The sequence below is a fragment of the Aspergillus welwitschiae genome (genome assembly GCF_003344945.1).
Source record: "Aspergillus welwitschiae strain CBS 139.54b unplaced genomic scaffold BDQ94scaffold_7, whole genome shotgun sequence".
In the NCBI taxonomy this organism is placed as follows: domain Eukaryota; kingdom Fungi; phylum Ascomycota; class Eurotiomycetes; order Eurotiales; family Aspergillaceae; genus Aspergillus; species Aspergillus welwitschiae.
The window spans coordinates 170518-192448 of NW_020798701.1; the positions used below are offsets into that span (position 1 = coordinate 170518).

General features: G+C 52.6%; 8 protein-coding genes across 8 annotated transcripts; 4 read left to right on the plus strand and 4 right to left on the minus strand.

Moving 5' to 3' along the window:
• Positions 1 to 18: 18 nt before the first annotated feature.
• Positions 19 to 1402, minus strand: pup1 (proteasome core particle subunit beta 2). Its single transcript, XM_026763756.1, has 3 exons — positions 1092 to 1402; positions 961 to 1008; positions 19 to 876 (listed from the first exon to the last, which is right to left on the minus strand). The coding sequence occupies exons 1-3, from the start codon at positions 1215 to 1217 to the stop codon at positions 232 to 234; spliced, it is 819 nt and encodes a 272-aa protein (XP_026629118.1). The 5' UTR covers positions 1218 to 1402; the 3' UTR covers positions 19 to 231.
• A 5258-nt stretch (positions 1403 to 6660) lies between these two features.
• Positions 6661 to 7702, plus strand: BDQ94DRAFT_120833 (uncharacterized protein). The gene is made up of 2 exons (XM_026763757.1): positions 6661 to 7000; positions 7123 to 7702. Exons 1-2 carry the CDS (start codon positions 6814 to 6816, stop codon positions 7650 to 7652), a joined length of 717 nt encoding a protein of 238 aa, XP_026629119.1. The 5' UTR covers positions 6661 to 6813; the 3' UTR covers positions 7653 to 7702.
• BDQ94DRAFT_120837 (telomere maintenance protein PBP2) lies at positions 7698 to 9802 on the minus strand. Its single transcript, XM_026763759.1, has 3 exons — positions 8983 to 9802; positions 8038 to 8923; positions 7698 to 7986 (listed from the first exon to the last, which is right to left on the minus strand). The coding sequence occupies exons 1-3, from the start codon at positions 9478 to 9480 to the stop codon at positions 7964 to 7966; spliced, it is 1407 nt and encodes a 468-aa protein (XP_026629120.1). The 5' UTR covers positions 9481 to 9802; the 3' UTR covers positions 7698 to 7963.
• BDQ94DRAFT_120834 (uncharacterized protein) lies at positions 7703 to 7987 on the minus strand. The gene has a single exon (XM_026763758.1). The coding sequence runs from the start codon at positions 7927 to 7929 to the stop codon at positions 7753 to 7755; it is 177 nt and encodes a 58-aa protein (XP_026629121.1). The 5' UTR covers positions 7930 to 7987; the 3' UTR covers positions 7703 to 7752.
• A 628-nt stretch (positions 9803 to 10430) lies between the features above and the next one.
• On the plus strand, positions 10431 to 11751 carry BDQ94DRAFT_120845 (uncharacterized protein). Its single transcript, XM_026763760.1, has 2 exons — positions 10431 to 10691; positions 10768 to 11751. The coding sequence occupies exons 1-2, from the start codon at positions 10506 to 10508 to the stop codon at positions 11629 to 11631; spliced, it is 1050 nt and encodes a 349-aa protein (XP_026629122.1). The 5' UTR covers positions 10431 to 10505; the 3' UTR covers positions 11632 to 11751.
• Positions 11752 to 11871: 120 nt separating this feature from the next.
• BDQ94DRAFT_167733 (RecQ family helicase MusN) lies at positions 11872 to 16677 on the minus strand (the record flags this gene model as incomplete). The annotated part of the gene is made up of 3 exons (XM_026770881.1): positions 11872 to 12392; positions 12441 to 12519; positions 12571 to 16677. The coding sequence occupies 3 exons, from the start codon at positions 16675 to 16677 to the stop codon at positions 11872 to 11874; spliced, it is 4707 nt and encodes a 1568-aa protein (XP_026629123.1).
• Positions 16678 to 17342: 665 nt separating this feature from the next.
• Positions 17343 to 19701, plus strand: BDQ94DRAFT_138569 (putative Kelch repeats protein). Its single transcript, XM_026765256.1, has 3 exons — positions 17343 to 17948; positions 18008 to 18153; positions 18207 to 19701. Exons 1-3 carry the CDS (start codon positions 17504 to 17506, stop codon positions 19629 to 19631), a joined length of 2016 nt encoding a protein of 671 aa, XP_026629124.1. The 5' UTR covers positions 17343 to 17503; the 3' UTR covers positions 19632 to 19701.
• A 702-nt stretch (positions 19702 to 20403) lies between these two features.
• BDQ94DRAFT_185290 (aldo/keto reductase family protein) lies at positions 20404 to 21720 on the plus strand (the record flags this gene model as incomplete). Its single annotated transcript, XM_026774845.1, has 2 exons — positions 20404 to 20455; positions 20570 to 21720. The coding sequence occupies 2 exons, from the start codon at positions 20404 to 20406 to the stop codon at positions 21511 to 21513; spliced, it is 996 nt and encodes a 331-aa protein (XP_026629125.1). The 3' UTR covers positions 21514 to 21720.
• Positions 21721 to 21931: the final 211 nt, after the last annotated feature.

A 21931-nucleotide genomic window follows, 5' to 3' on the forward strand; every position in this document is an offset into this window, starting at 1 on the left:
TAGTGTTCTTAAGGGAAATGTATGCCTCTTAGCGTATTTACTAGAGAGATATGGTCAGGGTTCTACGCAAGTAGAAACCTTTTCGAATCGTCCTAAATTTCAACAATCATAATGGCAATTATTCATGCGTGGCCCATATTTAAGATAAGATAAAGCCAGCCCGACAAAACCAGTAGTAAATAAGAACCTTTCTTTGCTCTAGTCGTTACAACAACAATAACAACACATCATTTAGACATCCACCTCCATCAAATTAGGATCACCAGACGCCTCCTCAACAGAGATATACTTCCGCATATCCTCCTTGCTGATGATCTTCTGGTTCAAATAAGCCGTAGTACCCTTGGGGAAGCGGTAATTGCGCTCCTTCTCGCCACGCTCATTAGGCCTGATGTAGTTCCGCAGCAACTGCGTAGGCTTGTCCTTCTCAATGACGCAAACATCGACATTGCTACCGGATCCCAGATCGTTGAAGATACCGGCCTTGATGGCCTCCGCGCACAGGGCGATCGCGCCCTCACGGTCCAGATTCGGCTTCCATGTCGACTCGAACACCGACATCGCGGCCAGAGAACCTGATCCCATGGTCACGTAGGGAAGCTTGTCGGTGGATCCGTGGGCGTGAACGGTGAAAAGACCAATGCCGGTGGGGTCGACACCCGCCACAACCAGGTAGGCGCCGATGTGGCCTTGGTATCGGAATAGGTGCTGCTTCAGCATCGTCATGCAGGTGATTACGCGTGGGGGCCGGCCCGTCGAAAGTGCGTGCAGTTCGATGTTCGAGCTGATCAACGCCGTCGTGAACTCGGTGTCGGCGGCCGTTCCGGCTCCGGCGCACCAGATCTTGGGCGCGATGTAGTGTAGTTTCTCGCAGTTCTGGAGGTGTGGGGGGTAGTGTGTTAGTTGTTGAGTTGGGTTGTTGGAGATGGATATGAATGTCCTGGGAAAAGGGGTGCTTACCTTGTCTGCTACTATCGGGCCGCTGGTGGCTCTGGTATCTGCTGCAATCTGTGGTTATGCCAGATGTGGTGAGTTCGTGATCGTCGTCTTGGGTACTAGGGAGCTTGTTGGGTTGCTTCGGAAGTACCTACCACAACGCCATTGTCGTATATACATCCCACGATGGTGGTACCGGTGCTGGTGGCTTTGGGAAGAGGGACTCCCTTCGCGTGGAGAGCCGCGTTACGGTTGTAGTTGGAGAAATCGAAGCCTGTCATGGTGACGGCGTGGAAAGGTGATGTATTGTGAGGGGGCAGGAAACCAGTGTGAGCTGGGAGAATTGAAACTCAGTTGGAGTGAGGAGGAGCTGAAGCTTGAGGAGGGAAGATGAAATGCCGAAAACAGATGACGGGGGAAGAGCAGGAAGCTATAGCAGGACGCAGAGAGATGGCGGAGGAGGAGCTGCGAGTTGATGGAGTGACGAAGCTCCGGGCGCCTGATCGCGGCGGCCTCAGGCACGTTACGGATTAGCTAATGGGCGAGCAATTCCGCTGTTTTTGTCCGGCTGGGAATCTGGCGCCGAACTCCATCTCCATTCTTGTTGCTCCTGCATTATCGGCAGTCATTGACTGTGCTGTTGTTTCTCTTTTCCTTAGGGTCGTTGTGAACCCCGTCTTCTTCATCCCACTTCCTTCCCTTGAGGGGAGGTGGTCAAGATTTTTGCGCGCACCTGGAAGCTCTTCAATCGGAGTCCTCAAGCACTCCAGCGTCGCTCCTTTTCGTCTTCGCCGCAAAGTCCACCTTCTCCCCATGCTTCAAAGACTCGGTTATCTCTAGGCGACCGTCCTCGTTCAATTTCGGCCGATTTTGATAGACTCAGAATGGCTTTCAGCTTTGGAGCCTCCAACCCCGCCGGGGGTGCTGCTGAACTGGGCCCCGAGCTTCCTGATGTTTTTGCAGAGGTATGTCGCAATGCCGTTGGGGTTGCGAATCGATTTTGAGCTGACATGGTGACCAATCGAATTAGGAAGTCGGGTTTAAAGGCGTGTCCAGCGATAGCAACGTTCGATTACTCAATACTCCCTGGCCCGAAGATTCCCTTCCTAGCCCTACGAGCTCCCTTCTCGCTGTCGCAGCAACAAAAGGCGTTGTTGTTGGTGCTGGGCCAGACGCCCTCTATATCGCCTCCTCTAACGAAATAAGAACCGCTATATCCGCATCCACAGGAGATGAGAAGGTCAAGACCAAGCCCTTCCAGCCGCGCGCCACGATTCCTCTCCCCGCCCGACCTACGCATATCACTTTCGCCTCAGGCGATAGCGCCCTAGTATTGGCGACAGAGAATGGTACACAGCTTTCGGTGTTTGAGACGGCAAGTCTCTTACAAGGGAACGCGCAACCGGCTTTGTCTATCCCGACGAATGGAGCTACCTTCCGCTTCCTTGCCCCCAATCCCGCACAGTCGGAAGACTCGCACTCATCCCTTGTTGCGCTTGTCACCACGGGGGGCGACCTCCTCATAGCCGATCTGAAAGCTGGAAACCTGCTCTCGGGCCCCAATGGCCAGGTCCTGAAGTCGGGAGTTAGCACGGTTTGCTGGAGTAACAAGGGCAAGCAGCTCGTGGCAGGGCTTGCGGATGGCACTGGATTCCAAATGGCCCCAGATGGTGCCCAGAAGGGTATTATTCCGCGCCCTCCTGACCTGGAGGAAAACCATCACGGTGCGTTCTGCGTCTAATGTCTCTACTACTCCCCAATATTCTAACCCGTGCAGTGTCCTCTATCGCCTGGCTTGAGAATGACATCTTCTTGATGGTCTACACATCGAATGCTGTGGAGGATGATATGGGCCAGACACCATCTTCGCCTTATTATATCATCACCAGGAGGAAGAATGCGCCTTTCTTGATCCAGAAATTGCCCGAATTGTGCATGCCCTTTGGCTTCAAGCGCGCCCCTGCCTACCAGTTCATCGCGCGTCTTCGAGAATACAAACCGCATTTGAAGGATGTCCTTGTTGTATCCTCCACCGCTTCGACCGACGTATGCTTGATCACGAGAGCGGATCAACCGCTGGCTAGTGATGATGCCGCTAAGGCCACCACAGGGCTCTTTGTTACGACCGAAGTGAACGACGACACCAAGAGAGCTTCCCTCCCACTCAAGGACTCTACAGAAGAAACCTCTGTGATCGGTTTAGGCTTTGACCTATCGAGCACTGAGAATGTTGTGGCCCCGATCGCTGGCGAGGATATCGCTGAGAGTTCTACGCCGCTACCAAACTTGCTACTTCTCAATAATGAGGGTATCCTGTGTTCTTGGTGGTTCGTCTACAACGACTCAGTCCGCCAGAAAATTCCTTACCACGGTCTGGCGTCAGAGGCTCAACAGCAGCAGCCGGCACCGCCAGCACAGTCAGCACAACCTCAGCCCCCTACGCAGCCTGCGTTTGGACAATCAGGTTTCGGCAGCCCATCTCCCCTAGGATCATCCCCCTTTGGCAAACCATCAGCTGCACCGGCCTTTGGCAGTACATCCACCTTGGGTGCCAGCCAGCAGGCGACCTTCGGAAAGACATCGTTTGGTGCACCTCCGTTTGGCACCCCATCACAACCGGGGGCCTCGTTTGGCGCTCCTAGTGCACTGGGAACTGCAACACCCCAGTTCGGTCAATCCGGCTTCGGGGCACTGGGCGGCGGGTCACGCTTTGGACAGCCATCAACACCGGGCAAGAGTCTCTTTGGAGCCTCGACTACTAGCACAGGAGGTGGATTTGGCTCGTTTGCAAATGCTGGAGGAGGATTTGCTGGCTTTGCGGCGCCAAAGACCACCACTGTATCACCCTTTGCGAAGATGTCAGGAGAGAGCTCGTTTGCGAAATCCTCTGTGCCATCACCGTTTGGTGCTAAGACCGATACTGACACTGCGTTCCCTCCTCCAACCTCGAGCGAGACAAAGAGCGCTTTCGGACAAAGCTCTAGTGGCTTCGTGCTAGGATCTACATTCAAGGGCGACGGTACTGCGGCTAACGATGGCCCTAAGCCAGACAAACCATCAGGACTATTCTCGTTCGGCGAATCCATGGATGATATGGTATCCAGCAGCAACAAGACCAGTCCACCAACCGAGTCAATGGATGATATGGACGACGAACCTGCGCCTTCGCAGAAGCCTGAGTCTAAGGAGCCTGAATCAAAGGCACCAGCACCATCTATCTTCGGAGCGCCCTCCAAGACCGAGACCGCTGCACCGACCTCCCTTTTCGGCTCCAAGCCGCAGCCTCCTAATCCATTTGGTCAACAGCCGGCCAATCCTTTCGGCCAGACCCAGGCCACTACCAAGTCTCCATTCTCGTTGTTCGGCAGTGCTTCACCCGCTAAGCCAACATCAAGCCCGCTGTCTCCCTCCTTGGAGAAGACTACAGCTTCCACACCACCCTCGACCAAGACGCCTTCTGAAGACGCCCATCGCACTCCCCTTGCTTCCAGTATCCAAACCCCTCTCCCCCCTGACCCCACCAGCAAGGCTTCGTACGGACCGGGTGATACTTCGGCCTCGTCAAATGTATCTAAGAGTTCCGTTGATGACGCCCCTCTTCCTCCCGACTTCACTGTCAAGGCGAAACCTGCCCCGGCAGATGTCGGAGGAGAGCCACCTTTACCCCCGGATTTCGCGAAGAAACTTCCTGAAGAGGAAAACGAGGAAGAAGAAGTGGACGAGGCTGAAGCTGAAGAGGCGCCGTTGCCTCCAGATCCAGCTACGTGGAAGCCACCGGCATCCCAGGAAGAGCCTGGCCCAGTACCTGACGAATCCGATGCCGATGAGTCTGGCAGAGAGGAAAGTGGGGAAGGCGAGGAAGACGTGGAAGAGGAAGAAGAAGATGAAGAAGAGGAGGGCGATGAATCCGATTTTGGAGATAGCGGTGAAGAAGTCTCCCGAGACATCAGCGAACCAGAGTCGGCGGAGGCAAGTCCAGAGGCCACTCCTGACGGTGCTTTCAAGTTCGGGACTAAGGGCGGCTTGTTCTCACAAGCTGCTAAACCTGCACCCGCTCAACCCCCGGCCCAGCGATCTCTGTTCGGAGAAATTGGAAAGTTCCCGACATTCCAGACTCGGGAGCCTCCAAGGTCGCCCAGTCCGGTACGGAGCGGCCTTCAGAAAAACCGGTTCAAGATCGGGGGCCAGAAGCCCAGTGCTGCACAGGTTCCAGGAAGCACTCTTGCTGCACGCAAGGCTTCCCTCACCGAGGCCGTCAAACGTGAGAATCTCCTAAAACCGCAGGTTTCTCAGAAGGAGAAGTCTCCGGTGGACCTCAAAGCCAAGCAGATGGAAGAAGAAGCTCAGGCTCTTTCGGACGATGATGAGGACGAGAGGCTTCGCGCAGATCTTGCCCGGCCTCTGGAACCTGTTCCAACTCTGGATCCTTTCCTGCCCCACCAGGATTATGCGGGAGAGACCAGCAAGCCCGGTATTCCTGGTCAGATCGAGCGACTTTATCGGGACATCAACTCTATGGTGGACACACTGGGCATCAACGCTCGATCACTGGCCTCGTTTGTTTTGTATCAGAAGCAATCGCAAAGTGCTGATTGGGTCGAGCTGTTGAACAAGGAACACCCAGCTGCTATCCTTGACGAGAAGCTACTGCTACATGATATCGAGAAACTGGACGATGCTGTTGTCATGCTTGCCGGCTCTCTCGAACAGCAGCGGGTGCAAGGGGTCGAGGACAAGCTGAAGGCCTGCCAAGAGCTCCTGAGCAAGGATATTCTGACGCTTCGGGGCCAGTGCGCTAGCATCCGCAAGACTCTGGATGCCCACACGGATGCAGCAGCTATTGTCTCTGCGCCTCTTTCCGCAGAACAGGCGAACCTGCAACAAGATCTCCGCACTGCCTCGACTGATATTCAGGCCAAGCTGGCGGATCTCGAGTCGGCAGTGTCCCTCCTTCGCGCCAAGATAGCCGATGCCCCTCGTCCCGATGGCACTGGTTCCCGGCAAGCCATGAGGCGACCGACCGTGGAAGCCGTCACGTCTACGATTGCTACGATGACGAACATGGCCGAAAGCAAGCGCAGCGATATTGACGTCCTGGAAATGCAGCTGAAGAAACTTGGCATCGACACCTCGGCCCCGGCAGCCGCCAGCCGGGAGGGCTCCCCCTTCACGACCCCGCGAAAGGGCATGGGGCGATTCCCTACCACCCCTGGATCTGACGGACCCAACAGCGCATACCATACACCGGACTCTGCTACGCGAGGCTTCCGATCGAGCATCAACGGATCAGCGCGGGCCAGTCGGCTTCGCAATGTGGAAGGAGTAGGAGAGCTCGTCACCCGGGAGGAGAGTACGCAGTGGAAGACGAAGCGGCAACGCCGGCAGCATATTGTGGGCAGTCTGAAGAAGGCAATTGGAGAGAAAAAGTCCAAGGTGCGCGGAGTGGATGATCTGTAGGATTAACTGTTTCTTGTTACTATTCTGCTTTTTCCTTGACTATGACTTCTTCAACCATGAAAAAACAGCGGGTCCGGCCATTGGATGTTGGTAGCGTTATTATGTACATAGATCCGATTCATCCTTAACTAATGAGTGATGTTCACTGCCAGTGCATACGAGCACATATTATAGTCGTATATTATGCCTAAGGCATCAATCAACCACTGACATCATGCGGCAGTGACATCAACCGATCTCCTCTTTCTTTGTTTCTCTCTTATCGATCCAAACTTTCTTTCCCTTAAGCTTTGCCTACTTGCTTACTATAAACCCCCTCTTCTCCAGCACCACAAGCTCCTAAATACTCCCTCTATCATACCCTCTACAACAACTAAGAATCACTCAGTAGTACCAAGACTAAATAAACCGACGAGAAAAATGCCCGGCGTCACCGAATTCATCTTCTTCCACCTCAACCCCGCCGTCAAACCCGAAGACCCCACCAACAACGAAGCTGGCGCCTCTCTCCTACAGCTCTTCAAAAACACCAAACACCAAAACGGATACCTGGGGTCCTCTTGGGGCCGCTCAACCGAAGATGAGAATGTGATTGTTTGGGTGATTGGTGCGTTCCCTTTTCCCATCCCACAGCTTCCCCTCTCCCTTCCCTCTAGTTTATCTATCTACATACATACATACATACATACACCCCACACCAACACACCCTAATCTAATATACACATATAGACTGGAAAGACGCCCAAACCGCCCCCACCCTCATTCCCTCGCTAACACCGTACCTTGCGCCCTCCACCCCATTAACAACCTTCTACGCGACTCTTTCCCCTGCCCCTCCCCCGCACCAAACCCACGATCTGTCCTCCTCGCCCGTAACCGAGATCTTCACGCCGTGGTTCCCAACCTCCATGTCCGCGGAAGAGAAGAAGAACTTGCACGAGAGTCTCGTAGCGTTCCGGACGGAGCTGGTGGAGAATCTCGAGGAAGGGAAACGGCCTCAGAGGCTTATCATGGGGCAGGTGGAACGGCCCGGGACGCGGAAGCACCGGGATAGTCCGAGCGGGGAGGCGTTTGGGATGGTGGTGTTGGCGGGGTGGGAGAGCGTGGAGGCGCATATAGATATTAAGGGGACGGAGGCGTTTGGAAGGGGGATTGCGCCGATTAGGGGGTGGATGTTGAAGGGAGATGGAGGGGATGCGGAGAAGGGGGAGGGAGGGTTTGGAATTATGAGGCATGTGAGGTTTCAGAGAGTGGAGTGAATTGATATCAATGGATAGTATGCTTTGTGTATGTGTAGTGTGAGGAATATGACGTGTAGTATGGTAGGGTAGGGAAGGGTTATGGGAAAGGTATTATTAATTAAACAGCGCTTTTCCAAATAAATACAGTACACACAAAAGAGATTGAGGAAAACAAAACGCGCAGACCCCGAAAGAAAAATATAGACGGAACCCAAACCAAACTATCAGAGCCACCGGAATATAACGGATACCTATTGGAGTAGTCGCAAAGCAGAAAGACAGCAAACCGATTCATCGGCGGGAACAGAAACAGGATGAATTCACTTAGCCTAGATCCGATGCTTCTCGCTTTCTGCAGGATGTTAGAAGGGGTCATTTCACATCGTTTGGGAAAGATACTAACCAAGTCTCGAGTAGAGCATGTAGAGCGCCATCTGATTGCACTCCTGGGTACCGGTGATCGTGACCAGACGCTCGTTGCTGTTCTCCTGGGGCTCGTTGATCTTAATGACACTGCCACTCAGATGACGGATCTCGTTGATCTTGGCTCCTCCCTTTCCAATGATGGCGCCAACCATGTCGTTGGGGATGTAGATCTGCTGGGTCAGTGGCTGGCCGGGCATGACACCGCCGACGGGAGCGGCAGGCGTCGGCCCACCACGAGCCTGTGCGGCGGCCGCCTGAGGCGCACCGTAGGGCGCGGGCTGGTGCGGGCCAGCGCCAGCATACGGGGTGTGGGGAGTAGCACCGTAGGGCATCGAGGGCTGGGCTACAGGAGTTTGCGCTGCCGGGCCCTGGAGGTAAGGAACGCCATAGCCGCCAGCTGCGCCGCGGTTGGGGTGAGGGTGGTGACGCTTGAAGGTGTCGGGATGGCCGTACTGCCCACCAGCGGGCTGAGGCACGTACGGCACAACCTGCATGCCGCCAGGCACAGCGCCAGCAGGACCGCCGCTGCGGGTGGCATAGGCCGAGGCAGCGGGGCCGCCGAAGCGTTCTGTCAGCTGCTCGACGAGAGTCACGGCAACGTAGTAGGTAGCGATGTGCACTGCGTCAGCAACACCGAGAATAACAAGGGACCGTTCAGTAGACAGGGGAAGGCAAGCATCAGAAGCGTTGAGACGTGCACCAGAGGCGTCCTGGATCTCTCGGATACGGCTCCCACCCTTGCCAATGATCGAGCCAATGAGAATATGGGGAATCAACAAACGCAAGGGGTATGTCTTGGATTGGGCAGTAGAAGGGGCATCAAGGGGCTCATTGTTCAAGGTACGAATAATAAGACCGAAGGCCTAGCATCCGGGTTAGCAAAGACAGTAGAAAAATTGAACCGTATCGTGTTCAAACTCACCTTCGCAGCAGCATCCTGGGGGCCGCTCACGGTCAAGATACGCTCGACGGCACCACGGGAATAGTCGCTGACGGTGCACTTGGCGCCGGACAGACGACGGATCTGGGATACGTTCTCCCCACCTTTACCGATGACGGTGGCAGCCTCCTGGCTGGAGATTACAGCCCGAATGTGAATCCAGCTAGACTCATCCTGGGGACGGTGTTGCTCGGATTGGGCACCGGTCGACTCGGCGTGAGAGGCCGTCGACTGAATGGGTTGTGTCTCCTGAGCGCCCTTGGAGTTAGGAGCATCGGGGACCACAGTGTCGCCCTGGCCATCAGCAGTCGCAGCCGGCGCATTCGTTTTCACATCGGCATACGCCTCGGACTCATCGCCCTTTACTACTTTGTCCAACGCAGGACGCTTGGCTTCCGGCTGATCATTAGGACCGGAGGGAGAGGAAGGGTCCTCCAACGGACGCTTGGTCGATTGCAACGCAGACGGAGAGGCAGACATGATGGTTTGTGTGCCTAAACTGTGCGGACTTTCTGTGCTTGCTTGCTTCACTTACGCAGGACGTGTCCAAGTGTGTTTTCACTTTTCAGAACAGCTCTTCTTTTCTTTTCACTGCAGCTTTATTTGATCGACTATGTACACCAGGAGTTCCCAATAAAACTTGCTGGTGCTGGCGATCGGATGGAGAGGGAATTCTGATGCTTGGAAGGATGTGGGAAGATTGGTGAACTCGTGCACAGTGCGGGAAGTGATGCTGTGAAAGGAGAGCCGACGAGGAAAGTGTGAAAAAGGTCTGGGATTGCCACGAGGCCTTGGAGGTTGGACTTGGAGCGGAAAGCTTCAGAGTGAAGCAGTGCAAGGTAGAGGGAAGAAGGAAAAAATGAAACCAATCGGGTCGGGCACGAGGGCAGGAGAGATTGGGTGCTGGACGGTGGACGAAGATGTGCTCAGGGTCCGAATGGGTTGGAAGGCGGAGGGAAGCGTGAAGGGAGAGGAGTAAAAAGAAAACGAGAAGTAAAACGAGGCCTTTTTAGCAGTATCCGACGCCCAAACTATCCTTTTTCTTTGCCTTTGGAAGACGCGACGTGGGTCGAGAGACGTTCAGGACAGGCGGGTCTTCTACACGATCAGCCCAAGAACGCTGGAATAGCAGACGTGGGAGAGTCGAAAGGTCGATGAGACGACAGCGACAGGTTTAAAATAGAGGTGGCGAGTAAACACGCGATGATCAAAAGGGGGTTAAGAGGGGAGGTGGATGGGTGAACGAAGTCGAGCTTGTCGCGGTGAAGGACGAAGAGGGAGAAGCGACGTTAAGGTTGAGTTGAGGTTCAGTCGCGCATCCTCGCCCTCCCGCGCTATCCCCTTTCCGGAATCTCCCTCACGTGTTCCCGGCCTGCAAAACACCTGCCAGTCCCTCATTCGTCTATACATTTCACCTCGGTTAGTTGGCTCGAGAGACAACTGGATGCAAAGCGAAGACTAAGATTAGAGGCGCATTCATTGACCATTACCCAACGTCATTCGCAATGGACGTGTCGCAGGAAACCGTTGAAAAAGTCCAGCGTTTCGCGGAGAAGCGCCAACGCGCCGAGGACTTCTACGAAAACCAAGAAATCAGTCCAGCAATTCTACAGGCGTACAATAGAAGGCTGGACGAAACACTAAGAGAACTTCAAGATCAAGTCAAGCGTCAAGAAGATGATCTGCGCAGGGTATGTATCCACCCCAGGATAACCATACCCCGTATGCATCCAAAACATGCAATCCAACTCCTAACAAATCGCCCAGCTGCGCGAGGTCAACGCCTTCGATCTTTCCAAAATAGGCTCAGATACTTGGTCGCGTGTGGCCCAAGTACAAAGAGCCAAGAGAGCCTACGACTCGCTTTTGAAATCAGAAACCGAGTTTCCAGCCTCAGGCTCGCCCCTGCCTTCTCTCCTGGCAATCGAGGAGACATCGCGTCTAGTCAAAGAAACCAAGGTTTCTGTCTCCATGACGGCAGAGAATATCTCGTCCAACCGTCAGCGTCTGAAATTAGAGGAGGGGAATCTCCGTGACGCTCAAGTCATCCGGGATGGTCTTCGAAAGCGGATCCAGACCATAAGCAGCGAGAAGACGACCAAGGAGAAGAAGACTGCTTCCCAGCTAGCGCGTGAACTAGCGGAACAAGAAGAAGAAAAGCAGAAAGAGCTTGACAAAGCAGCAGAGGAGATGAAGACTACGCTCTACAACTTTGTGGACGAAACCCTTGCGCCCATGCTTGCTGCCGAAGCCCTCGGCGGCCCCACGGTGGGTGATGCCGCCCAGGTCTCGGATGCGACCTTGCAATTAGGCTATACGAGCCATGGAAAACCGAGAAAGCCTAAAAATCCAGAGGCAGCAAACCCGGATGCTGGACAGCGCCGGATCGATGAAATTCTTCCGCGCCAGTCTGGGCAAGGAGACAACCAACCAGCTAATCGCAGAGAGGCTGCGGCTTTGGAGATGCGCAATCTACTTGATGCCTTGTTGGAGGCAGGATCCTCCTATATCGATTTGCCTCGAGAATCGGCTGCCTCGCGGTTTTTGGTCAGGGCTAAAGTCGCCCAGTTCCATCCCCGTGATGCGCGACGCTTGAGGCTGATTGATTTTGGACGTTCATTAGACGATTGAACGACGGTACTATGACCTATCGTATGATACATGACATTCCAGAGTATAATCAAAAGAAAAAAAGGCTGTATATATTCTGTCACAAAAAGCCAAAGCGCCTAATACAGTCATCATGCCAGTAATTTATACCCCCATTAGCACAACGCCTATACATGCATTAAGCAATCAACGCCCATAAGTGCCACTGCATATACCGTAAAGTTCATCACAAAGCCGAATTATTCGGCACTTGAAAAGCCATTAGATGGGCATCATCCCTATTCGACTAGTTGAGGGTTTCGCTTTGGTCGTTTTCCGAGGGGCAGAGGAGCGATTGTCAGCACGATCATCAGATTTTCTGCGGGCTCCCGTCGATTTTGCCCTGGATCTAGGGGCAGCGTTTTGGCGGCGAGGGCGTTTGGTTGTTTGACGCTTCCGAGCCCGAGGTCTACTGGACTTTCCGGGGCCATCATCCTCGTCGTCGGAGTCGAGGCCAGCAGTGTTCTGGGTAGAGAAATAACGACTGGACAGGGTCTCATCCACATTAAATGTAGACGGATGATCCGTAAAGATTCCGCCATCGCTGAACTCATCCTCAGTGCTGGTAAGGTTAATAACATTGTGATGGTTGGGGTCCGGAACCACCCCATCAGCATCATCTTGCTCTTTCTTCAACTCTGCATAACGGCGCTGCGTGTCGCGCACAAGCTTCAGAATTTGGCCTCCGTATCGGTTCACCTTGTCCGGGTCAATACCAGGGATTGTGGCAAGTTCCGCCATATCTGGACATAAGTCAGTTCTGCTCATAGCTATCATAAGAGGGTTCTCACCTTTGGGGAAGACGATGACCATCTCGCGCAGGACGCTGTCAGTAAATGGTTGGTTGCGAAGGCCTTTCTGCATGACCAGCTGCTCGGCTGTTAGCACGTTGTCAAGTGCCCTCGATGAACGATCACTTACATCCTGACAATAGTTCTTGGCATAGACCATAAAATCCTCCGCAACCGCTTTATGTAGAGGGTCCAACTGCTCAAATCGACGGTCTTGGGTGATTGGCGGCCCGGGAGTGCGACGCCTCTCCTGTGCTGGTTTGCCGGCGATTCGTACTCTTTCGAACCCATCACTGTCGGCATCATCGTCCGTGGTGTCGCCTGCGCCCCCTTGGTACCGGAAGCGAGATAGACGGCGTTGGTTTGCCGCTTGTACAGGTGACGAGACATTTGTGGATTGCGGTTGATACTCTTTGTTGCCGCCATCAGTTCGTGATCCCGAATTGGACTTCCTGGCCTTTCCATTCGGCGAGACTCGCACGTCAAGCTTCAGTTTGCACCGCCCACTCTCGAAATCAGCGGCACGGCGTCCCACTTTGATATATTGAATGGCAAATTTACTTCCATTGACGACATTCTCTTCAACAAGAGCCCCCTCGCCTAGAAGTCTGTGGAATAGTCGTTCTGCTTCGCCTAGTTCTAGGCCCGAACCGTCACCATAGCCAGGTGCCTGTCGATGTTGTGGAGACCTGAACCTCTTCACACTCCCCCGGAAGATGTTCACACAGTATGACAGAGTAACCTTATCTTCGATGCTTTGGAAGTAGCGGACAACTTTAACAGCAGAGGTAGCATAGTGGGAAAAGTCGTGTAGCTCGAAGACAGAGTCGGACTTGCAGTTGTCACATGAGGCATTGCAGTCTTGCCGGCGGAAGTATTCATTAAAGTAGGCAAGAATTTGTACTCGCCTACAATCGCTCCTGTTTTCACAGTATTGTACCACGTTGTGGAGCATCTGCCGTTGCCGATTCTTCTGTTGCTTGCTGCCCTCGCCCTTGTCGATCATGCTAGATATAGTGCTCGTATCCTTGTAGCAATAATAGAGGTAGCAGCCAGACCGCTTGCCATCTCGGCCTGCCCGTCCCGTCTCCTGATAATATCCCTCCAGACTCTTGGGAATGCTGTGATGGATCACAAAACGCACATCAGGTTTGTCGATACCCATTCCGAAAGCGATTGTCGCCACTATAACGTGAGTTCTTCCAGCTTGCCAGTCCTGTTGTATTTTCGCACGCTCTGCCGAATCCATGCCGGCGTGGTAGTGTTCCGCTTTGATGCGATAGTCATCCCGGAGACCGCTCGCGACCTTTTCACATGTCTTGCGCGACAAACAATAGACTATGCCTGATTTGTTTGCGTAGGAGGTCTTGATAGTATCGGCTATGCTGGCCAGAAGCTCCGTTCCCTTCTTTTTGATCCGTACCTCGTACGTCAAGTTTGGCCTGTTAAAACTCTGAGAGAACACTTCACAGCCTTCCATTCTTAGGTTGTGAATAACATCCACCTTGACATTCTCGGTGGCTGTCGCAGTTAGCGCCATCATTGGCACTCCAGGTAACTGATTCCTAAGTTCTCCCAGCTCTTTATAATCAGGACGAAAATCATGCCCCCACTGACTAACACAATGCGCCTCATCGATCACGATACGTGCAAGCTTCCGACTGCGATTGAGCTTCTCCAAGCTTTTGGTAATGGCCTGACTTTTGTTGACCATTTCCGGGGTGATGTATAATAGTTCGATGTCTTCCTCCGCCAAGGAGCCCGACAGCGTGCTGAGGATCCATTGCCGTTGCTCTTTCGGAGTCTCTCCGTTCAACAGGTAAGCCTTGATATTCAAGCGATTCAGATGCGACACCTGGTCCTGCATCAGGCTGAGCAAGGGGGAAATCACGATCGTGACTCCTCTTGTGGAGCCTGAAGTGACAACAGAGGGCAGCTGATAGCATAGAGACTTGCCTCCTCCGGTGGGCATCAAAACGAAAGTATCTTTCCCACTCAGCGTCGCATCTATAGCCTCGAGTTGATTCAGGCGGAACCCACGAAGATGGAACCGGTCTTTCAGAGCATTTCTGACGTCCTTAGACCATGGATGTTGGTTCCACAGAGCGTTATGGCCCTGAGATTTCGGTTGCGACAGAGGAGTGCGCGAAGCATTTCCGGAAGTTTCAGCAAAGACCTTGCGGTTATGAAACCCGTGGTTGTCGGTTGCGAGTGAATAGCCTTCGTCAAGGAATCCAGCAGCTTCTAGCATGTCTTCGTCATCGAGGTCGAACTCATCCGCGTCTACTGCAGGACGCGTGGGTGAGCCCATAGTTCGAGTAAAAGCGTCATCATCGTCCAGCGTCGTCGGGTCATCGTAGTTGAACGCTCTAATGCTCGAGGTCCCGTTCGTGTTCTTGAAGGACAGGTCTGACACTCGAGTGGATATCTCGGAACGAGAGTTGCTGTAGTCTACTGTTGACGGTGCATGTGATCGCGAGGACACGCCCGAAATTGTTGTGTCATCCAATGCACTAATCAAAACAGGCGAGGGGCGCGATAACGTGGTCGGATGGTCTGCCTTGTAACGCAGCGGGCGGACATCCAACAAAGGAATAGACAGCAATTTAGATCGTGCTAGCAGATGTTGTATATCTGATTCAACCTTTTGCAGCTGAGTCGTTGCTTCTCGACTTTCCACAAGCTCTGGCATTTCGGACGGATCGCCGCCCTGTGTTATAACCTGCATGAGTCTTTTCTTGAGCTTGTTCCTTTTCAAGTCATACGACTGATATGTGACCCTTTGCTGCTTGAGCAAATTAATCGCTTCGATCCTATCGGTCAGGGTCTTGTTTTCAGCGATCAAGTCAGGAGCAAGCTCTCCCCTCATTGCTCGCTCATACACTATCTCAGAGTTCTTCGTGAGAGTGCTCTTCAGGGTTGCAATTGCTCCTTCAAGCGAGTCAGCTGAGAGACTCAGGAACTTGGCCACATCTTCGTTCTGAGGCTGAGAGCTAGGCGAATCCGTAGTAGCAGGCACATGAGTGATGGGTTTAGGGCTGATGTGGGTGTCTTTCCTGGGTGGAAGGATACTGGAGGGGACGACATCCATAGCATCAGGTGCCCAAGGAGAAGCACGAGTCTTCTTTCTCGCAGGGCTAGGAGGTGCATGTTCATCTGAGCTATCTTGATTGGGCAAAATTGGATAGGGCGATTCATTGGAATTCAAGGTTGGGCCGTCTCCATCGGGAACCCAGTCATCGAACAGATTCTCATCACCGTCGTCATCGTCAGAATCAGCGATAACATGACCCACGCGAGAACTCTGTGAAAGCGAAGGAAGGCCCGAAGGGCCATCAGCCCGAGTTATAAAGTCCTTCCTGGTCGTGCGAGGCGATTTTCCGGGCTGAAGACGCGTCGAGGTAGAACGGGGAGTTTTCGCAGACTCAACAGCCTTCAATGGCGAGCGTGTTTTCGAACCGTTCTTTCGGGGCGAAACAAGGTCTGACACATAATCGTCGCTCTTCCGCTTCTTCCCACGCTTGTCAAGAGGCTCTCTCCGGGATGCAGCGTCTTCGGCCCACAATCGTTGCGGCTCCTCGAACCCATCGGATGTATCAGACGAAAGCGTTGTCTGATTCAAGTCGCCAGTCAAGTCAATTGTATCAATGTCGGAATCAAATAGTGGTGACTTTGTATTCAAAGGCTGCTTCGATCCGAACGGTGTCAAGGACGTTTTAGGGCTGCGCAATGGAGACCGGGGACTTTGCAGGTCTAATTGGAATAACTCGTAAGAGGATCCCCGAAAATGATAAGCACGCTGATTCACCGTACCTTTGATAGCCCTGTCTGGACCATTTTCTCTTCCCTTAAAAGGCGACTTCACGGACTGGCTACTTTTCAAGGGTTTGGGAGTGGGTGCGCCAGCGTCCTTTGACAGACTGAGCATCCGCGGCTTGCGTGCGGAAGCCGGAGTAAGAAGCAATCGCGCCATCTCTGTGTCCGAATCTACCTCCGCTTTTTCGTCCACATGGTCCGTATCTGCTGGTTTGACTTCCGGCTGTAAATCATCGGTCGTGAAAGGGATATCCTCTGGCTGGTGCGCTAAGGTCCCCGCTGGTGGCACCGGCGCAGTAGGTTGATTTCGGTCGGCAGTGTTATTGTGAGACTCGTGCGCGGACGGAGATAAGGAGGGGTACAGCGAAGGGCCCTGCTGCAACAGCCATTTGAGATGGGCTGCTAAATTGTTTTTAGTCATAGGGCCGTATGCTTGTGAGCATGGTTTTCATTGACGAGTCGCAACATAACAATCACAAAGGGCGTTAGACTAGCTGCCGAGCAACTACTAGTCTATTCAATTGCTTTCAGTCCGGCGGATCCACGGCGTTGTCTGGACGCGTTCCGGCGCGTCATCACGTGGGCGGTGAGACAGTGATAATCCATGCCACTCCCAGTTATGATACTCGGTATTACTTACCCTCTTTGAAGATAAGAAGCATCGTTGGTGTCAAGGTAATGGCATGTTAGGGGATGCCTCTCAGAACTGTTGCAATCGTGCAGTAAATGCATGAGTCCTTGCGAGCTATCGTGCAGCATTGTTCCCTTTCAGTCGAAATAATGACACTTGATAATTTTCAATGACAACATATTTCAATACAGAACATGGAAGCATCAACTAACATACAATACTATTGAATATGAGCCAGTCAGCAACCAGTGATACTAGAGGCGATAATCCCCGTTCAATAAGCATGCATTACATACAATATATGTCAAGTATGTATGCTTCATTCGGGCTCGTGTGCTCTCCTTTTGACGTGCGAGCCTGGCCACTCATTGACAATGGTAATGGTTTTACACGGTAAAATAAGAGGGGCTTCATGGCCGACAATTTTTACTGGGCCCAGAAAAAACCCCGCGCTGGATGGAGAGAATCTGTAGTAAATAGGATATCAACTCCATAACTCCACCGATAAGAGGGTGATAATTGAGGAGAACAATCAAACTCCACATCATCTCTTCAGAGTCATAGAAACCACAGAAGAGTCTAAAGGTTCACCCCGTATCCCTCAAGCTCGTCAACCATGGGCAAGAAGAACAAGAAGTCCGCCGAGCACAAGGAGCGTGTAGCAGCGAAACAGAATAAGAAGGCTGCTCAAAAGGAGAAGAAGGGCAAGGGCAAGGGCAAGGACGCCGACAGTGATGTCGAGGATGCTGATTTGGACGCCATCCTTGCGCAGTATGCTGAGGAACAAGCGAAGTTCATGAAGGTCACTGAGGTAGTGGGAGGACCGCCGACACCACGGTCGTCTGCAACTGTTCTGGCTTCTCCTTCCAATCGCAACGAATTGTTGGTATTTGGTGGAGAATACTTTGATGGAAATCTTGCTACTTTTTTCAACAACCTCTTCGTTTACAATATCGATCGTGCGGAGTGGAAAGAAGTCACCAGTCCTAATAGTCCGCTCCCTCGCAGTGGACATGCTTGGTGCCGTGGTGGCAATACGGGAGGTGTCTATCTGTTCGGTGGTAAGTATATGACTCAGAAGCAGCATATCAAGTCCTTAGAGTACTGATGTCTGCAATAGGAGAGTTCTCTTCGCCCAAGCAGGGTACCTTCTATCACTACAACGACTTCTGGCACCTTGATCCCTCTACAAGGGAATGGACCCGTCTGGACTCGAAGGGCAAGGGTCCTCCAGCCAGAAGTGGTCACAGAATGACTTACTACAAGGTCAGTACCTATTCATGCCGGAAAAAACTAAATGGAAACTAATCAAAAGACAGAACTACATTATCCTCTTTGGAGGTTTCCAGGACACCTCCCAACAAACCAAGTATCTCCAAGACTTGTGGATCTACGACTGTTCCAAGTACACATGGTTCAACCCCACGCTTTCAACCGCATCCCAGAAGCCCGATCCTCGGTCTTCTTTCTCCTTCTTGCCGCACGAAAGCGGTGCCGTTCTCTATGGTGGATATTCCCGTGTGAAAGCGGCCACAGGAATCAACGGCAAGCCCGCCAAGGGTGGCGCTCAGCGCATGACCATGAAGCCCATGGTGCATCAGGACACCTGGTTCCTCCGGGTGACTCCCCCGGGACCTGAAGCTCCTGCCAATGCTGCGCCCACCGTACGCTGGGAGCGCAGGAAGAAGCCCGCCAACTCTCCCAATCCTCCGCGTGCCGGTGCCACTATGGCATACCACAAGGGACGTGGCATCATGTTCGGTGGTGTTCACGACGTCGAGTTGAGCGAGGAAGGCATCGACAGTGAATTCTTCGATACCATGTTCGCCTGGAACACCGACCGGAATCGCTTCTTCCCCTTGACGCTCCGCCGGCCTAGAGCCCCAGGCAAGAAGCAGCTCGCTAACCAGATGAAGTCCAAGGATCGGAGCAAAGCCGATGAGGAGGAACTTCTGCAGAACCTGAAGGCTTTAGAGGCTAAGAAGGGTATTCGCAACGAGGAGGACGACGAACTTCAGCCGGAGGCACTCAAGAAGGACGAAGAGCCTGAGCCAGAGAAGCCCGCGATCGTGCGCTTCGAGATGCCTCACCAGCGATTCAACGCCCAATTGGCCGTTCAGGATGATACCTTGTACATCTTTGGTGGTACTTTCGAGAAGGGAGATCGGGAATTCACCTTCAACGACATGTACTCGATCGATCTCGTCAAGCTCGACGGCGTCAAGGAGATCTTCTACAACGAGCCCTCTAACTGGCACCTTCTCAACGAAGCAGACAGCGACGAGGAGATGGATGATGACGAAGAGGAAGATCTTGAAGACGAGGAAGAAGAGGAGGACGCGATGTCGTTGGATACAGGTTCCCCCGCCCCCACGGAAGTGACCGTGCCTTCTGTCACTCAGGAGATGGAGAATCTGGAAGTGGAGGAACAAGAGGGAGAGCCATCTGTGCAGGACAGCAGACCTCTGCCTCGTCCATTCGAGAGTTTGCGCGACTACTTCAGCCGCACGGGCGAGGACTGGCAGCGTATCTTGTTGGATACTTTGAAAGAGAAGGGCATCGCCACAGAAAAGAACATCAAGGAGCTGCGGAAGGATGCGTTCAACATGGCGGAAGAGAAGTGGTGGGATAGCAGAGAAGAAGTCATGGCTTTGGAAGATGAGCAGGAAGAAGCTGGTATTGGGGAGGTTGTTAGCATTGCTGATCGGGGTGACAATGTTGGCGGTGCTGGAAGACGCAGGTGATACACATATACCTTGGATTAGAATAGAATGTTTTTGGCCTTTTCATAACACTTTTTTTGACATATTCCAGTGCTCTATCATTATTTATCCCCTTTATTTAGTACTCAGGCTTCGTCCAATTTGACCTTATTGGGATATGTGCTCGAGTAGTCTCAGCAACTTCAAGGTACTGCATGTTCTGGCAGTTCATGCGTTGTCTAGCACTGAGAATGAGTGGCACCTTTGTCACAAACGGAAATATACATCCGGGAACAGCAACTTCATTTAGTAGTACCACCTCAAGGACCAATCAATCTCTAGCGAGAGACCACTGGCACCAGTATGCAATAAATGCAGCGGTAGTGTTCAGCGGAAATGACTCCTTTTCAGCCTTTCTCCACATCTACATTTTCTAGTGGTAACATGTCAGGCCCTCCAAATCTACTTTGACGGCCTCAGTTATATGGCACTAAACCTAATCAGGTAACCAGCTGGTCATGACGGCATACTCCCGGACTTTACTCGTAATCGCCGGGGATGGAGGGACCTGAAGGAATTATCTCCGGAAGTCGAAGAGATTGGTGGCTGAGAACCGGAAGTATATAAGGAGTGGTTATTCTGCAATGGTGAGGGGTTTATGTTGTTGCAATAGCACCAGGGACAGCAGGGTGGCTGAGACTTTGTGAACCATACATATACTTCCATCAAAGTGCGGCCTTTTTTGTTATCATACTCCTCATCTGCTCCATATATCTGATCACTGCGCATATAGTATCAATTATAATTACCGACGATGCCGTTCCTCGCTGGGAAGAAAATAACTCAGAATGGGTTGGGGCTTATGCGTGAGTTTTCCCTCGTTTCCTTCTCTTTGGGTTCTGTTTATTTTAATCCGGAGGCTTGTCTGCCACTCACGCTGTCATTGTAAAAGCTCATATATTGATGAAAACATATCGCAGGTTTCACCCTGCCAAACGACGTGACGCCAGATGAACAAGCATTCAGAGTCCTCAAGGCAGCGCTGGCAGCCGGCGTCAACGTATGGAACGGAGCAGACTTCTACGGGACGCCCGACAGCAACTCATTGCACCTCATGAACCGCTACTTCACAGCTTTTCCTGAAGACGCAGACAAGGTAGTCCTTTCAATTAAGTCCGGCGTTGTGAGCATGAAGACCTTCACTATGGACTGCTCACCCGCGGGACTTCGCGGCTTCGTGGACAACGCTCTCAAGATCCTGGACGGCAAGAAAAAGATCGACATTTTCGGCTGCGCGAGGGTTGATCCCAATGTCCCGGTTGAAGAAAGCATCAAGGCACTGGCTGAGCTAAAGGAAGAGGGTAAGATCGGGGGTATCCAGCTGTCGGAGGTAAAAGCTGAGACTATTCGTCGTGCGGCGAGCGTTGCGAAGATTGATATGCTAGAGGCCGAAGTTAGCCTTTGGGCTACGGATGTTTTCCGCAATGGTGTCGCAGAGACGTGCGCGGAGCTTGGTATTCCCATAATAGCCCATACACCGCTGGGAGCGGGGATGTTGACTGGCACGATAAAAAGCCCTGATGACTTGGGAGCGCACGATCATCATCGGCTTTTCCCTCGATTCCAGCCGGATAACCTTGCGAAGAACCGCCTGCTTGTTGATGAGCTAGAGAAAATTGCGGCTGCGAAGGGGTGCACTCCGGCTCAGTTAGCTTTGTCATGGATTAAAGTGCAGAGCAGAAAGCCTGAATTGCCGCTTTTTGTCCCAGTCGCGGGTGCAAGATCTGAAACCAGGGTTTTCGAAAATTTGAAGGATGTCGACCTAAGTGACGATGATCTTGCAAAGATTGAGATCCTCCAGGAGAAATACCCAACCGCAGGGGAGAGATTTCCGCCTGCGGCTATGAAGTTGAACGAGTACTAGGCTGGGCAAATGCAGGTGGAACGCATTTGCACAGCTCCGAAATCAGATTGAGAAATCCTCTCTCCCAATGAGAAGCCACACTCTCCAGATATTCCGCGGCATCTGATAATCATTATGAAGCAAACAATCCAATGTTCTCTGCTGTGAGGGAGATTGCTTCACTTTCAAGAATTGTAATCGCTCCTGAATGGATAGCCTCGATTGAGCTGGCTTTGGAAGAACCTCTTTGGCCACATGTAGATGAAACAAGAGTGTAGCTGATTGGACATTGGAGACCTCATATAGAAGCATGCTGTGGGCGCCCTTACCAGGTATGGAAAGGCACATGTCTGTAGCAAGGAAATTTGCTCGGCGGTTAGAGTCATGAACTTCAGCCATGATCCAGGTGTCATCGGCGGAATCTCCCAAGGCCTGAGCA

Coding starts and splice junctions, on each gene's coding strand:
- pup1 (XM_026763756.1), bottom strand. CDS start 1,217: ATGACAGGCTTCGATTTCTCCAACTACAACCGTAACGCGGCTCTCCAC. Junction 1,009..1,091: donor TATACGACAATGGCGTTGTG/GTAGGTACTTCC, acceptor GCATAACCACAG/ATTGCAGCAGATACCAGAGC. Junction 877..960: donor GCCCGATAGTAGCAGACAAG/GTAAGCACCCCT, acceptor CCACACCTCCAG/AACTGCGAGAAACTACACTA.
- BDQ94DRAFT_120833 (XM_026763757.1), top strand. CDS start 6,814: ATGCCCGGCGTCACCGAATTCATCTTCTTCCACCTCAACCCCGCCGTC. Junction 7,001..7,122: donor TGTGATTGTTTGGGTGATTG/GTGCGTTCCCTT, acceptor ATACACATATAG/ACTGGAAAGACGCCCAAACC.
- BDQ94DRAFT_120834 (XM_026763758.1), bottom strand. CDS start 7,929: ATGAATCGGTTTGCTGTCTTTCTGCTTTGCGACTACTCCAATAGGTAT.
- BDQ94DRAFT_120837 (XM_026763759.1), bottom strand. CDS start 9,480: ATGTCTGCCTCTCCGTCTGCGTTGCAATCGACCAAGCGTCCGTTGGAG. Junction 8,924..8,982: donor CCCAGGATGCTGCTGCGAAG/GTGAGTTTGAAC, acceptor CCCGGATGCTAG/GCCTTCGGTCTTATTATTCG. Junction 7,987..8,037: donor CATGCTCTACTCGAGACTTG/GTTAGTATCTTT, acceptor AACATCCTGCAG/AAAGCGAGAAGCATCGGATC.
- BDQ94DRAFT_120845 (XM_026763760.1), top strand. CDS start 10,506: ATGGACGTGTCGCAGGAAACCGTTGAAAAAGTCCAGCGTTTCGCGGAG. Junction 10,692..10,767: donor AAGAAGATGATCTGCGCAGG/GTATGTATCCAC, acceptor CAAATCGCCCAG/CTGCGCGAGGTCAACGCCTT.
- BDQ94DRAFT_138569 (XM_026765256.1), top strand. CDS start 17,504: ATGGGCAAGAAGAACAAGAAGTCCGCCGAGCACAAGGAGCGTGTAGCA. Junction 17,949..18,007: donor AGGTGTCTATCTGTTCGGTG/GTAAGTATATGA, acceptor TGTCTGCAATAG/GAGAGTTCTCTTCGCCCAAG. Junction 18,154..18,206: donor ACAGAATGACTTACTACAAG/GTCAGTACCTAT, acceptor ATCAAAAGACAG/AACTACATTATCCTCTTTGG.